We start from the raw sequence: 16,479 nt of genomic DNA on the forward strand, positions 1-16,479 counted from the left end.
TCTGATCAGAACTCTTATCATGATGGTATGCACAAGAACGGAGAATTTGTCCACTAAAAAAACCAACTTGTTTTTTTTGGAATCGCTTGACATTTCTAAACAAACATCGCGTATTCTTAAGAATTTTGGAAGCACCTTTTAACCGAGATTTGTGAAAATTTCTGACTACCGGGCATGTAGTCTATTTGAAACCGTGCCCGGTTGGTGCCCATTGAGTGACGGCGTTTCCAGGAAACGCTTTGTCCCTGTCGAGTTCAACGTACGCCACGATAAGAAATAAACTATCTACCAGTCCCTGAGATCTCGAGATATCTCTTTTAAGGAGATGGGCGAATCTGGCTGGGTAAGATTTAGTGCAGTTATGTTCCGTTATGAAGAGGTGAAACATGGAGAATTGCGTGACAGAGACAAGATTTCTGCACACTTCCATTCCTCGTCATTGCATCGAAGCCGCGTTTCTTACGAGTTCCGTCTTATCTTCAGAAAGATATGAAATAGTTAAGAAAAAACTAAGTCGACAAATGCCTGGTTCCAGCGGGACGATGCAGTGGCGGATCCAGGGGGAGGGTCCAGGGGTCCGGACCCCCCTATCAGACCTGACGCTTAAAACTTTGATACTGAAATTCTTACATCGACAGGATCCTATATCACTTTTTAACGGGCTGATTTTTTTAATTAAAGAATTCAAGTAAACGGTAAGCGGCCAAGGAATTATAACGTGCAACCGCGACTGGTGGGAGGGGTGTGGGGGGGTGTTGGGGGGAAGTAATTTGCCTCAAAAGAGTCCAACAGTTCTCTCTGAACCAAAGTTTGAACCCCCCCCCCCCCAATCAAAAATTCCTGGATCCGCCCCTGCGATGAATCAGCGAAAAGTAAAACGTACAGCTCAGTACATCAAAAATTGCCGGAAACAATCATAAACAATCTTCCTGCCTCGGGGGCGAGTTACGCAAAATGTTCTCTATCTCCGGGAACCAATCAGAACACACTTTCATGGCGCCAACTTACAATTGTTGGCCAATCAACGTTGTTATTCCGTGACTTCATGACCTCCAGAAAAAGATAAACCCAGAAGTGTGTCATTCGAATGATCATCCATCGAACCCAGTGTGGGTTGCGTCTAAGGCGAAGGTAGGCGGTGTCAAATATGGCTGAAACTCAATACAAACCGCCCGGACTGGAGGCATGGGACATTGTGATAGTTGTGCTGTATTTTATTGTCATTCTGGGAGTTGGACTTTTCGTGAGTATTTCTCATATCACTACACTGTTTATCTGAACTGATCTCAGCAGAGCGTCGCGAAGCCTTTCTTCAGCTGTTTCTTTGGCCCAACACTAAGCTCGCTTGTGCTATTTTCATTTCATAGTCGGCTCAATTGAGTATGAATGTTACACTTTCAAATTGTTTTGCAGGTTTAAAACCGCTAAAACTGTAATTTAATGGAATAATCATCTCGGCCATTTTCGCCTTTGTTCACGCGGTTTCAGCGTGTTCTCGGCCATAAAGAATAATAATAATGATTAATTAGTTGTTTTTATGAGATCTCGCTCAAAATAGTACACCTTCTCCTTTCAAAGGTGACATTTATTTCTGATTGAGCTTTACTGCATGGAGATACGTCAAACCTCAACAAGTTCCTTTTTGTTCTTTGATATATTTTTGAGCAAGAGTTCATTGCAAACGCGTCTATCTAATGTTTACATATTAATCTACCGTAATTTGAGATCGAATTCCTTTCATCGGCGGAGTAGAATACCAAACAATCAAACACGCTTAATTCATATGATTATCTCTCTTCTTTATATTTGTTTGATAACAGAATTTTCAAAGCACCTGTTGATTTTAAATATTCCGTGACTCTAATAGTTACTCTTCTTTCTTATCTTAAATTATGAATCATAATTGGTGAACCATGTTATCTTTTGTTTGATCGATTGTGCTTATTTCAAGACAAATGTTAAGATCCTTATCAAGTGGAGCTCACTAAAACTAAAACAAAAATATCCTTACAACTTGGGCGAAGGTTTGACAAGTGTCCGACATGTACCAAAATGATTGGTTCTTTTGGAATAATTTGATGTGGGGCGATTGCGTGACAACTGACAATAAACAATTTCATATCCATGGGAAATCTGTTTCGTGAAAGGCATGTGAAAAACATTTGAATGGCATGTAAAAAACATTTGAATAGCTGGTGAAAAATGTAAACACCTCAATATAAAGTTTTAGCCTGCTTTAATTTCCAACTTAAAACTAAAGAGGAGTCCATGATTTTTTAGCATTTTCTCAATGAACACTGAATGCTGGCTCATATCTGGTTTACTGGTTAGTGAAACATAAAACAGAACACATCCTTCTTGTAAAAGCTTAGATGCAAAAGTATCATTAAAACTTTGCAATTATTTTAGACAGTAATTAATCAAGCACACACTTGAAGGAAGCTTAATTGTGTTTGAAATTTGCAGTTGTTAGTCTTGGGTCACAAATAATCATCAAGGCTCTAGGTTGCATGCATGAGTTGTAGGCTCCAAGAATTGACATTATTATACATTCCCTTATGTCATACCTACAGACAATAGATTTTATATTCATAGAAGTGGCGTCATATCTACGGACAATGGTTTTATGCACGCTTGTCTTTACAAGTGCAGTTCAAGAATATGCATAATAAAAGAAATTAAGATTATCGTACTTTTTAGTGGCCTAGTATATGCTAGCTAGAAGTTTGTAAATTCTAAAGATTACTGTACTTTTTAGGTAGGATGGTGTCCCCAATTAGTAAGCCTATTACAGGCTAGCTAGAAGTTTGACACTGAAATAAAGTTATTATTATTATTATTATTGGATTTGGTTTTCTCATGATATCGATAGTTATCAAGGCCTCAGTTTGTGTTATCTGCCTTAGCCTTCCACTTCAGCAGATAACACAGACTTTGGCCTTGATAATTATCACTATCATGCTCAGCCTCATCCAATAATTGTCGAATGTTGATCCTCTCACCAGTTATCTTTGTGCATAAGTTTCTCCCAGATTGATTTACTACTGACCTCTTTCATTAATTACTTGCTTTCCTGTTAGTAACATATTTACATTGTGTCAATCACTGACAGTCCAATATTAGAACAGAAGTGATGGGAAACAGTAACATCTAAGTATTCACTATTTTACTTTGAAATATATTCATCAATGCTTCACAACAGTAATTAATTTCTGAATCATGGTGACTAGATCCATTTCTTAAATTTTCTTCCAGGCTATGTTCAAGTCCAACCGTGGGACTGTCAGTGGCTATTTCTTGGCTGGAAGATTTATGACTTGGCTTCCAGTATGTAATGTTATCTTGTTTTTTTCTAAAACAGGCTTTAAAACCCTGCTTCATGTTTTTGTTAGGTTTTCCTGTCATTTTTGTTCCATTCAGTAACATTTTTTTCTGAATAATCAAAATTTAGACTAGTTCTCTTAAAAGGGGTTTTTTGTGACCTAGCCCCCTAAAATTATTTTTGTTGTAAGTCAGTGAGCTTATGTTTACCAAAGAGAGAGCTACTTTTTGGATTTGGTTGAACACTAGATTTTCTTTAGATTTTTAAAATCCCAGGAGCTGCGCTGACTAATAATGATCTATGTGAATGTTTATCTCACTCTAACTTTAGATTATGAAAATTAAAAAGGGAAAACTTCACAGCTTACTTCTTGACAATTGAAGGCAGGTCACCAATTTTGTGACTTTTGCTGAAAATTCAGTTGCTGTATTTTTTTTTCTGTTTGTCATGGTGACCAAAATAGTTGGAGCATAGAGGAACCCAACAACAAAAATGATTTCAGAGTCAGGTGAAAGGTAATATTATTTTACCTTATCTTAAGTATAATTATTATATTAATGAAGAATAATGTGTTTAAAAATAGGTAGGTGCATCACTTTTTGCAAGTAACATTGGCAGTGAACATTTTATTGGACTGGCGGGATCTGGAGCTGCTGGTGGAATTGGAGTTGGAGCATTTGAATTCAATGTAAATAATCTATAGGGTGTTAATTTCTTAAGTTAATTAGATGAAATGTGGATAATAGGTGTTACAATTAACAAATGGTAAACACCACAGCGTACACTATTGAGTTATGGATGCGCGCGGGAGGTTGCTAAGCACGAAAGAAGCGTAAGAGTCGCTCGAGGCAATAGCCTCGAGCGACTCTAGCTTCTTGAGTGCTTAGCAAACCTCCCAAGTGCATCCATAACTCAATAGTGTACGCTGTGGTGTTTACCATTTGTTTTATAACATAACATTAACACATTGTAGCTAAAGAGTTCCCTTTTATTTAACAAATCTTACGTGACCAGAAAAAAACAAGCGCGCACGGAAAAATAGTCTTTGCATTTGCTCACGTCAGCAGCGTACACCCATGGGCAAATGGAGGACGCTAAATTGACCAATCAGAGTGCGCGCTTTACTTTGGTTATGTTATAATATGCAAGCTTTTCAATACTGTAAATTAGCAAAGACCTTGCTTGTAGAGGGTATTTCCTCATGTGGTGATTTACTAGCACCAAGATATGAAGAAGTTTGTGGACAAGACAGCCTTTCTTTTAAAAGTGAAGTTTTATTCTGCAGCACAACTGTCAAAAGTTTTTGCACTCACTCACACAGTATGAATATATCTATTTTTTTTTTTTACAGGAATTGCATATAATAATTATAATGCAAACAAAGGATGTTGCATCGAGGGAATAACCATATTATATCAAGGGCATGTTACAACAGAGGGCAAGTTTCTTAAGACATGCCTTGCATTGACTCTGATATGGCTGTGCTCTCCCACCTTCAACTAAAAAAAAGTTGGCAAATTTACAAACAAAAAGCATGGGATAGACTGAGTTTGTTGAAACCACTGATTTATTCTTTGGTTCTTTTATAAGGCAATAATTCTTCTTCAGCTGCTTGGCTGGGTGTTTTTACCAGTTTATATTGCCGGTGGGGTAAGTAGTCACCATAGAATTAAGCAAAAGTTATGTCAAAATATGTGGAATTTTTCCCTTTAACAGAACAAGCTATTGATAGCTAGTTATTTTTTCTGCCCATCCAAATAGATTTTGTAATGAAATTTTTCAGTCTTCTATAGTATCTGAATTCTGTGAAATGGCCTTTTCTACTACAATGGAACCTTGATTTAATGAAGTGTCAAGGGACTGGGGAAGTTGGTTTGTTATATCACTGGTTCACTGTATCAAGGTTCTGTGGCATACATTTTACTGTAACTTTAGCTGGGCTGAAACTGAAGTATCGTTTGTTATACTGAGGACTTTGTTATATAGAGGTTTGTTAAATTGAGGTTCCACTGCAATAGGAATTGTTTTCAGGAAATCTTTTGACTGAAATGGCTTCACTGAACCAATTAAGTAGACAATTGTGTTAGGGACTAATCATTTTTCTTTCAACATTACGTGACACAAGCAACATAATAAACAACAATTTTAATGCAAAAGGCTGTTTAAAAAAACTAAGAAGCTGCACATGACAGTTTTGGCAAATGGCACATTTTTTAAATTGAACTATAGTTACTGTACACTAAAATGAGGATCTTTGACTTAACAATGAACACAAAATTTCTTTTAGATTTTCTACATTATTAATTTGATGTAAGTATTGGAGGAAAATTGAGTAAAAATTTGTATCCATTTTCTCATGAATTACATACCTAAACTCATTTGAATCAGTCAACCTTTAATTAACCTCCTGAGTGACTGAATGATCACAAGAATCGAGGAAATGATCGCAAACTAAAGCAATTCTTGATTGTGAAACAAATTCTCCAAATCAGCACCTTAGGAACCATATAGAGAACAGTATGGAGAATATGCATACTGATGTTAGGGTGGAGATTGACAAGATTGGTGTCAAGATATACTCTTGTTGTAATGGGCCATTGCAGTTACTGGTAACCCTTTTCATCCTAACATCATTATGCATAATGATATTCTCCATACTGTTCTTCATACATTTCTTAAGGGACTGACAGGGAGAATCTATTTCACAATCAAGAACTTCCTTATTTGGTAATCATTTCCCTTATTTTCACAACCTAAATGTTTGATTTAGGGGTGATATTGTAAGGAGAAATTAGATAGTAGTCACTTCTAAGTGAAATCATGATGTTGTCTCTTTTTTTGTGATGTATACAGATCTGTACCCTTCCAGAGTATATTTCCCGTCGCTATGGAGGAAGAAGACTTAGGATGTGGCTTTCAGTTTTGTCTCTTCTACTATACATTTTCACTAAGATATCTGTAAGTTGATGTCATCTGTGGTATACTTTAAATGAGGTATGCATCTTTTAAGGGTGCAAGAGGAAATGATGGGTCCAGAATACTTGCCTTGTATCAAATAAATAATTTGAAAAGGGCTTAAACTAAAGGGAAAATAACTCTTTAGGGGTATTCCTTCATGAAACTTTGAATATGCTGGTGAAAACATTTTTATCCAAGATTTCCAAATTTTTAATGGTAATAAGACTAACTGGAGTTCAATTTGATCTTTAACCATACCAGTGTGAAACAAAATTGCGAGACTGATTTGTGAACCACAAGTAAGCTTACCAATAGAATGTTATGTTTCCAATAAATCAAAACTATGACAAAATTTGCTAAACAAACTAGCCATTATTTGTATGTTTTCATTAAAAAGAAAGAACAGTTAACTCAGTGGAATGCACAACAACAACATGTACACCTGAGGCATACTGTTTAAGCATTAACTGTCTGACTAAACTGTCCAATTAGAAGTATGAACCATTGGTTGTATGTTTTCATTAAAAAGAAAGAACAGTTAACTCAGTGGAATGCACAACAACAGCATGTACACATATGCATGAGGCATACTGTTAAAGCATCAACTGTCTGACTAAACTGTCCAATTAGAAGTATGAACTATTCTCTGTCATATTACAGTAGAGCTCAAATCGGGATAGTGTTAACCAATCATGTACCACAATGATTTTGATTAGATCAAAAAACTTTTCAATCATCCGGCAAAGAAGTTATGTGAGTTGTAAGATTAAACTCAGTGACTGCTGTTTGGTACAAAATTTGTTAATGTGTTTTCATTTTCTTTGACTTCAGGTTAATTTATTTTCTGGAGCTTTGTTCATCCGTTTGGCTCTTGGTTGGAACCTGTATCTGGCCATTTTGTTGATGCTGGGAATGACCTGTCTCTGTACTCTTACAGGTCGATAGTTATTTTTCTGTTTTGTTTCAAGGGATGGGTAACCTGAGAGAGTTAAGTTATTGAGCCATGCGTGGATTAGTGGCTGGGTGTCCTGTTAGAATAAGCCCAAAAGGCTTTTAGAGGCCTGGCAGTAGGCTGTAGACTTTGAGCTTTTTTCCAAGCTTTTCTGATTGGAATAATCTGTACCTAATATTTAGAAGAAAGAAAAATTGTTTGCTTTGGTAGAGGAGCTAGTATATAACTTTGACAAAACCGTCTTCTTGTTTCATTAGCCTTTCACTCCTAAGTTCTAAATATCAGTTCTTCGCACTCTCTAAAATACTTCCTTGTAAAACTAGCACTAACAATTTAGTTTTATACCAAAAAATGTCCTCAACTGGGTCTTTTTCGTACTTCTCACGACCTTTCTGCTTTAGGAGTTATCAGAATTGTAGGGAAAAATTGTTTTTTGGTCACTCTGGAGACTGAGACGGATAATAAAATTATTATGTATTAAACAATAATACATTGGTACATGTAGATATGGAAGTTATCTTTGAGTGTTCAACAATCCATGTCTCATGAGTGAGCATTTGCAGTAAACAAGCAAGTGAGATATTGCATAGAACACAAGAAGAAAAAATGCCTTTTTACTGACAACCATGTATATGTTGTCCATTATATTAACATTATAAGCCTTAACTAACAAGTGTGATGCAAAAGGTCTGTGATGTGTCAGTAGCTAATTGGCAATATCAAATACTCAGAAAATTATCTAATTTTACATGTGTGCAGTTATGGCTTTTTTCAGGGATGGAAATACTTGTAAAACACTGCAGTATATATAGTAAAATATAATAACCAACTCAGAGTATTTTCTGGTATTTCAACAGGTGGACTCACAGCTGTGATCTACACGGACACTCTTTGTACTTTCCTTATGGTAACTGGATCATTGACAGTCATGGGACTTGGTAATTTTGTTTTTTCCTGATATCAAGGAGTGATTTCATACAGTAATGAATTATCTTTTGGTAAAGATTTATGGTGAATTTGGGCTCATCCTCGGTGTAAAAACCTGTGAAGCCCACGAGTGATGTAAAACAAAGACAACAAAACATTCTAAACAATAGTGTGCAGCAAAACAATACCTCATGAAACAAAGAAAACCTCGTCAGGTTTTTTCACCGAGGATGACCCTGAATTTGAGCTAAAAAATGTCCCAGTAACTGAGCTAAAGGTCTGTACTGTAAGTTATGAACAAAGTTTTTTTCTGCTTAGATTTATGGCCCAAGTGTAAAAAAAACAAGGTCGGTGACTAACATTACAGACAGAGAAAATGAGGATAGCAGGACATTTGAGGAGAGTTAAAGTGAAACTGGCCAAGTAATTGCAGGTTCAAGAACCATGGCTTTTAAGTTATCATAAATTCCAGAGAACCAATAACTTGATTAGTGTTAATTTGCTGTTTTTTTTTAGGATTTGCTGAAGTTGGTGGCTATAGTGGTCTGAAGGAAAAATATATGATGGCAGTCTCAAATGATACCCTGTTCTCAAACAGCAGCTGTGGCCGGCCAAGGGATGATGCTTTTGTCATGCTACGGGATCCTGTCAACTCCGACATGCCTTGGGCAGGGTTCATTTTTGGACAGACAATTGCTTCAATTTGGTATTGGTGTGCAGATCAGGTTTGTGTTGCAACAAGTGTCTTGTAGAATTTATTTGTATCTAGCTGGGAAATGTTTGAGTCTAATCAATAGGCCTGCATTTTACAGTTGTGTTCCTAGTTGCCAAGCCTTTTATATAGAGTAGGCTAAAGGTGACTTTATTGTGATAGAGACCAGTAGGTGGTTAGCATGATAACAAAGTAATTTACCTTTGAAAAGCAGCAACATCTGTATCAAAACAAGGTCACCCTTAGTCTCGCTCCTGTTCAAAGGCTTGGAAACCAAGCACACAACTGTAAAGTGGACTATTGGTTTAATACTCGAGATAATGCTCTTTTTGTTCACCTTCAATATATGGGAATGTCAGCATGATATAGACTGAAAGAACTGTATTAGACTGTTGTGAATAGTGGACTTGACACTAGGAGCATTGGTTTTAAAACTGTCTACTCTCTACAGGGGAAAACAAATTTGTTGTTCAAAAATATTTTTAAAGAAAATAAACCAATTCAGTTATTAAAGGATTCTGAAGTTTTATACAAACTGAGGAGGTATTTTTCGGTTCAAGGTCCAGCTCCTAATGGTACCTCTATATAGCCACAAATTTGTCAGGACTGAGTCTTGATCCTAGCCTTTTTCTGTTTGGAGAAACCTTTATCAGTGAACTTTGCCCAAGTGGAGTGCCAAACCAGGTCCTGCTTAACTCTCATGCATCATGTATTTTTATGGCCTGTTCTAGACAATCAGTCAGTTAAACAAAACATGGAGGTAAAATTAAGAGCACAATAGTAGTGGCAAAACAGAAACAAAACAGGAGGTTTGGGTCAAGTTAATTTAAAGTTCCTTCATTTTTGCTCTGCTTTTATTTTCATTCTATTCACTATTTCATTCTGTTTAATTAACAGAATGCCTGCAACAGGTTAAAAATTTTTAAAGGTTGTGTAAATTTAAATGACCACCCTTTGGCCCAGTATTATACTTTTTGTTTTCTGTTTTGCAAGGTCATTGTGCAAAGAGCTCTTGCTGCCAAGAGTTTGTCACATGCCCAGGGAGCCTGCTTGTTGGCTAGCTACATTAAGATTTTACCTCTCTTCACCCTGGTAATGCCAGGAATGATCAGCAGGGTGCTGTCGCCAGGTAAGGGTGGGGGAGGCGTGTGGGGGAGGTTACAGGGAGAGGGGGTTTGAATGAATTTATCTAAACTTTATGCTATGAGATCAGTGTATACATTCTCCATACTGCTCTTTTTACATTTTTTTGTGGCATTTAATACTAGAAGAATTTGATCCCCCTGCCATGGGACTCATGAAAACAAAAGAGCTATAGTCTGATACTAATCTTGGCAACCATATCACATGATACAAGCCAAAGTGATGCCTTAAGTGCCTCAAGAGAGGCTAATTTAATGTTTGGTTTTTGTGTTTGTTTAGATTTTGTATATTTTGGTTCTTGTTTTCTCAATTTTCTTAAGGAATCCTCATAATGTTGGACATTCGTCATCACTATAACATCAACATTTTCTAACCTGATAATTCTTGTCGAGTATTAGCTAGTATGGCATTTATGTATTGATTTAAGTTCCTGATTCTCCAGGCTTTCTCACAATTATTCTACTTTGGTTGTATATTTAGACCGTGTTGCATGTAGTGTCCCAGAAAAGTGCATGGAGATTTGTGGAAGTGAAGTAGGCTGCACCAACATTGCATATCCAGAGCTTGTTCTCAAGCTCTTGCCGACCGGTAAGCTGTGACTGTTGATGCATGTGGAGATGCTGTGGTTTAATTCCATGTAGGTATGAGGGGAATAAGGTTACCAACCTACATCTTACGTATATTGCACCATTCTTTGGATCTAGAGGTCTGGGTCCAAGTCAAGGCTCATTTATTGTGTTGTCCTTGAATGAAACTCTTATCTTTCACAGTGCCTCTCTCTCCACCCAGGAGTACTGGTGTACTGTCAGGAAAACCTAAAAAAAATCCCCAAGGGAAGCTGTGATGGATGGGGGGGGGGGTAACTATGCTCCCTGCTGCTTTGTGGTTAGGTGGTTAGGAAAGTTAAGGATAAGCTTCAGAGAAACTAGGTTTTGAGGTATGCAGTACCTATTGTAATAGCCAAAAATGTATTGCAGAAGTCTTCAATTGAGCATTTAAAGTAATCTGGGATTGGTTTGTTTTTGCTGTCCTTCGTTATGAGATTGGCTCAGAAAACTCGTGCCACTTTCTCAACCAATCAGATTCAAAACTAATTGGTCACACGCGTTTTACCGCGCTTTTTTTTTCTTCGAGTTCTGATTAGCTCCTGGTGATATTTTCTGTATTGCAATTGGCTGTTGTGGTTACTTTGATTTTGGTTTAAGGATACTCCATCGAAAAGCATTCTATAATGAGTTTGAATCAAGGAAAATAAGATTTGAAACAGGACAGATATGAACAAATATGAACTTTCCTGGACATGTTTTTGAATAGCACTACCCTTGTATCATTGTCTTTCCAAAGTCACAGTCCCTGTCTCTTTGAAGTTATTTTTTTAAAATTTGTTTTGAGAATTTGAATTGTGGTCTCTTCGTCTTAGGTCTCAAGGGATTGATGATGGCAGTAATGATGGCTGCTCTGATGAGTGACTTGACGTCAATCTTCAACAGCGCCAGTACGCTCTTCACTATTGATGTGTACGGCAGGTTTCGAAAACAGGCCTCAGTTAGGGAGCTCATGATTGTGGGAAGGTAACAATGGTTTCTTATGTGAAATAAGACCTGGAATCTATTTATTTTTAATGACAAGGAAGCAAAATGTTGTTAATGATGACGCCATCTGTGCCTCTATCCTCTCATAGATCATAGGAAGGAACCAATCAAAATGTTTGTGTAACGTGGCGTGTTATAAAATTGAAATAGATACTTGATTTCTCTAAGATTTTTTAACGTGGCTTAATAAGCTACTGTCTCCCTAGTATTTCCAATCCCAACCTTCACAGCATAGTGACACCCCAGCTACTATGCTGAGTTAAATAGCCACATGATGGGAGCGCATCCGGCAAATTTTTGTGCGATTTTGGTAACCCGATAAAAGCCAGGTGACGAAAAATAGCGTTTTCTTCATGAAACGTAGCGTACTTTCGATAGAGTTGCGCGTTTTGAAAAGGCTCGATTCTTTGAGATCTCGATCTCCGATGGCTCCTAAAGTGCAGTTTGCGCGGAACCATTTCTTCCCGTGTCTTCATTCGTAACATCTGTGTGATCTTGTAGGATCATGGTCGCAATAATGACAGGTATAGGAATCTTGTGGATCCCTGTGGTTCAGAGTGTACAGGGAGGCCAGCTTTTCATCTACATCCAAGCTGTCAGTGCGTATTTTTCCCCGCCAATCGCAGCCCTGTATTTGATTTCCATCCTTTGGACGAAGGCAACGGAGAAGGTTAATCATCTTGCTTGTTTTCTTTATCACAAACACAACAAGTGAGACCAAGTTAACCCTTTGACCCGTAAGAGTGACAAGTATCTAAATTCTCCTTACAGTATCACCCTTGAATCAAACATTAAAGTAACGGGAATGAAGGAAATGATCACCAACTAAAGAAGCTCTTATTTGTTAAACAAATTCTCTTTGTCAGCTCCTTAGGAAATGTATAGAGAACAGTATGGAGAATATGCATACTGATGTCTGGGGGTGAAGGGGTTAATAAGGAAAAAACGGTAGTCTTTAAAAAATTTCTTTTACAGTAGAAGATTCGTGGATAAATACTCTGACTGAGTCTGAACACGAAGATAACAACTGCTTCACTTGACTCGCATGCGCAGCTTTTCTTTCGAGCGAAGGGAGTAAATTGGAAGAATTTCCGTATATCCCCATAGTATTGTAAAGCAAAGCCGTAGTCCCGAAGATGATCTATTGTTTTCGTCTTTGTTTTCATCTATCAAAGAACTGCCTGCATAAAGAAGTATGGGTTAATAGGAAAATCTTGGCAGTAAATGTTTGCACCTGTTTTGCGGGACAGATTTACACGGGAACAGCGGTAACGTATAGCTTTCTGCGGTTGCTCCTTTCGATGATTTACTCACTATTGTCATTTTTTTTTTTTTGGCGCACATCTCAGGGTGCATTCTGGGGTATGATCGTGGGCTTCATTGTGGGCGCAATACGCATGATCCTGGACTTCACTCACTTGGAGCCTCGTTGTGGTGAAGAGGACACTCGACCGTCCATCATAGCCAAGGTTCACTACATGTACTTCGCACTGATTCTCTTCTGGCTCACAGTCTTCACTATTGTGGTGATTAGTTACTTCACCGAGCCGAGGCCTGAAGGAAATGTGAGTAGAACACTGGAGTGTAGAATTTACTGACCTCAGCTGTCAAACGATGGGCATGCGCAAATGGATCAGTTTTGTTCAGTTGCGCACCAATTTCTTCACACTTGGCCTAAACTATTTGTTCCAGACACAAGAGAAATAATTGAAAGATAAGAGATGTAAGGGCTTCCAGTTAACGCAAGGATATGCTTTGATTTCAAGCTTTGCTTTCAGAAAACAGGGCGAGGGTCACAAGTTTTTTAGCCTTTTAGCCATAAAATGCCGCCCTCTTTAAATTAAGAGTTTACTTACTTACTTATTTACTTACTATTATTTACGCCGAAAACTGTTTTCGCGTCAAAATGCCGGCTATTTTTTATTAAGAGTGTTTTCCAACCAACTGAGGCAAAGAAAATTCCTTATGGAGCCGATTAGAACTAAAGAAAAAAACAAGCTAATCCTAACCTTAGCGCGGAAAGACGAGTGTGACCCAAGTCGCGATTTATTGAATCTGATTGGTCTAAAAAGTGGTGTGAGTTTTTTTGAACCAATCAACGAGCAAAGTAAAGCCGTAATAACTAAAGTTTTACTGAACCCCAGACTGCTCGCTTGACGTGGTGGACATTACACGAGAAGCCATCAGACACAGACGTTATGGAGGAAGCCAGGGACGAAGAAATTGAGATGCAAGAAATTCCCGACGAAGATGAAAAAGAAATAGAGGAGAAAGAAGCAGAGGATGACAAGGAGAAGGACGCAACAGAGGAAACACCGACCGTGACCTTGAGACCATTGGGTGAGTTAACACTTGAAGTTGTCAGTTGCTGTCGATGTTGTTTTTTTCTTTTTGTTGCTGCACTTTCAGGTCATTACTTTGAATTTAAGCTTTTAATTGCCGACCTTTAAATTTCCATTTTGCTAACGTGGTGGGGAAATTATCACTTTATCACCCTCGAAGACATTACTTGCGCACCGGTTTGTAAATATGCCGACGCAAGAGGACTTTCTGACGTACAACCAACACTAATATAATGAAAATAAGGTAATATCACAAGGAGTTAGTTAAAATGAGCCCAAAACATTTGCATGAAGAAGACGAACTACCTGAAACGCGGGTGCAGAACATGACCTTGACCTAGTCGTGATTACGGTTAGTTTTGTATCTGACTGGTTGAGAGAGTGGCATGAGTTTTCTGGACCAATCATAGAAAAGCAAAACGCTCTCGATTTCCATCACGTGATAGTTGATTTGTGCCACGCCCTCGTTAACCATCGCGTGCTAAAAATCTCAAGCTCACAATGTAACTGTTATTTAGTGCACTTTTGTTGCCGACTTCACACGTCATCTCTGCCTTTTAGGGCATCCACCAGAGTCTAAGATAAAGCGTTTGTACTCTTGGTTCTGCGGTTACGAGGCTGGAACAGAAGAAGCAAAGAAAGCAGCTCATGAACAACACGAGCGGCTGGCGATGATTACATCACTGAAACGAGATCCAAGAGCTGAAACATTCCTCAACATAAATGTGGTCATCATTCTTGCAGTGGGGCTCTACCTCTATATTTTCTTTTCCATTTGAATTTTTTCAGTTTACAGAGCTTTCAGTAAATGTCGGTTAAATGGGCGGCTAAAATCACTGGCTACTTTGCCGAGTCTATTCGACAATTTTCACCTCCTTTTGTTATAAGTGCAGATGATCGACAAAATTTGCTTAGCAGCTATTTTCCTGTTTTTAGTGTAATTGAACGCATAGTTTACCAGTAACAGGTTTAGATGCGTGAATCGATTCCAAACGTAAGAAGTTGCTTGAAGGTTCGTGTGAATTTCGTGGATTGTTTGACTGGATAGTTCCAAGTCTCGCGTATGGTCAGACGAAATAACACTTCTGCTTTCAAACTTATTGACAGCTCTGAGTCAAGCCTGTTTTAACCGGTGTAACCAGTTAATATCCTTTTCTTCTTCTACTGTCCTGTGGTTGTCATGGTGACAGTAGTCCTTAAAAGGACCGCTGTCAGTTTGCGAGACGGCGACTTCATGGGTGGAAGTCGCCATCAGTATGTGTCTTTCTCAGTTGTATCCTTCATATGATAACATACACCAGTCGAACCATTTTTGTTCGTTTTTTTTCGTTTGTTTTGTTTTTGTTTCATTGATTTCGTATGGTCAAGCGTCTTATATGCCTAATTTAATAATTTACTAGAGCTTTAGAGATATATTTGTAGACGATTATTATCATAATACATACTAAAAGTATTCCTTCATTTATTTCCTAACAGTATTTCGCGATCCTTGATAGTTTGTAATCAAAGTTTATGCAATAACGAAATGTCTTTAAAAAAGTTATGGCTATTTCAGGAAAAAATGATCAATTTATTTCAGAATATAGTATTTTTAAAATAAAAGCATTGGCTATGCTTCATAGTTTCCGATTATATTTCATGCGTTAACCAGATGTGATAGAGATGGCTATCTTTGGCAAAATTAATAAATTAGATTTAATTTAGAATATAGTTTTTGAAAGTGTTGTCATTCGCATATATTTTTCTTAGATTTGTCTAGAGTCATATATTAATACCATCATGTTATTCTTGATACCCCCTATAGCTTAACAATAAAACGTACACGAAGGGTTTTGGTTACCGACTACATAAAGTTTTGTGGGAAGAAGTTTGAATGGTAGTTTATGATAATTATCTAAGACAAACAACACATCTAATTCTGTAGAATTGAAGGGTAAACACAGTTTGTTTTTGTTGGATTGTCAAAAATGCCGTCGACTGAGGTGGCAAAATTTGAGGAAAGAGCTTTTAAATCGAATCTGTTTTTGACGCATGCAATTTGAGCGGCTTAAAACCCCCCTCCCGCCGTTCAGAAAAACCGGGTTACAAGCCTTGTTGGTGCGCGCGTCCTGGTTCCCGCCATTAGTTGAATCCTGGGATGTCATGTGGCCAACTGACCGGGTGATAAAGCTTTCAAATTGGCGGCGCCCGTGCTTGAAGTTTTAACACATTTGAAGACAATTTTCAGGCTGTTGAGTTACTCTTTGGAATATCAAAACGCGGTAAGTAGCGAGTAAATGTTTATTTACACTTTTTTATGTGGCGGAGATAAATTTGAATTTTGGTCGATTTTTGGAAAAACTTCGTATCTCTGGTACAATGGATCATGGCCTAGATAACCTGGGTCAATTTGTTTGTGACGAACAAAAAACCTCTTAGCTTAAAAGAGACTAGAAAATATTGGTTTAGTAAGATAGAAAACACAAAAGAGGCGATAATAAACCAAGAAGGATCAAGGGTGGCGGAGAATGGAGAAGACTGGAAGAGATAAA

The 16,479-nt window shown here is 37.7% G+C and overlaps 1 protein-coding gene across 1 annotated transcript; it reads left to right on the top strand.

Moving 5' to 3' along the window:
• Positions 1-1,081: 1,081 nt before the first annotated feature.
• On the top strand, positions 1,082-15,822 carry LOC111323503 (sodium/glucose cotransporter 4). Its single transcript, XM_022926875.2, has 15 exons — positions 1,082-1,243; positions 3,256-3,327; positions 3,906-4,010; positions 4,913-4,972; positions 6,176-6,280; positions 7,112-7,217; positions 8,090-8,170; positions 8,676-8,884; positions 9,865-10,000; positions 10,495-10,602; positions 11,435-11,585; positions 12,108-12,276; positions 12,956-13,171; positions 13,751-13,946; positions 14,510-15,822. Exons 1-15 carry the CDS (start codon positions 1,148-1,150, stop codon positions 14,725-14,727), a joined length of 2,028 nt encoding a protein of 675 aa, XP_022782610.2. The 5' UTR covers positions 1,082-1,147; the 3' UTR covers positions 14,728-15,822.
• Positions 15,823-16,479: the final 657 nt, after the last annotated feature.

This window comes from Stylophora pistillata, chromosome 12 (assembly GCF_964205215.1).
Source record: "Stylophora pistillata chromosome 12, jaStyPist1.2, whole genome shotgun sequence".
Taxonomy (NCBI): Eukaryota; Metazoa; Cnidaria; class Anthozoa; order Scleractinia; family Pocilloporidae; genus Stylophora; species Stylophora pistillata.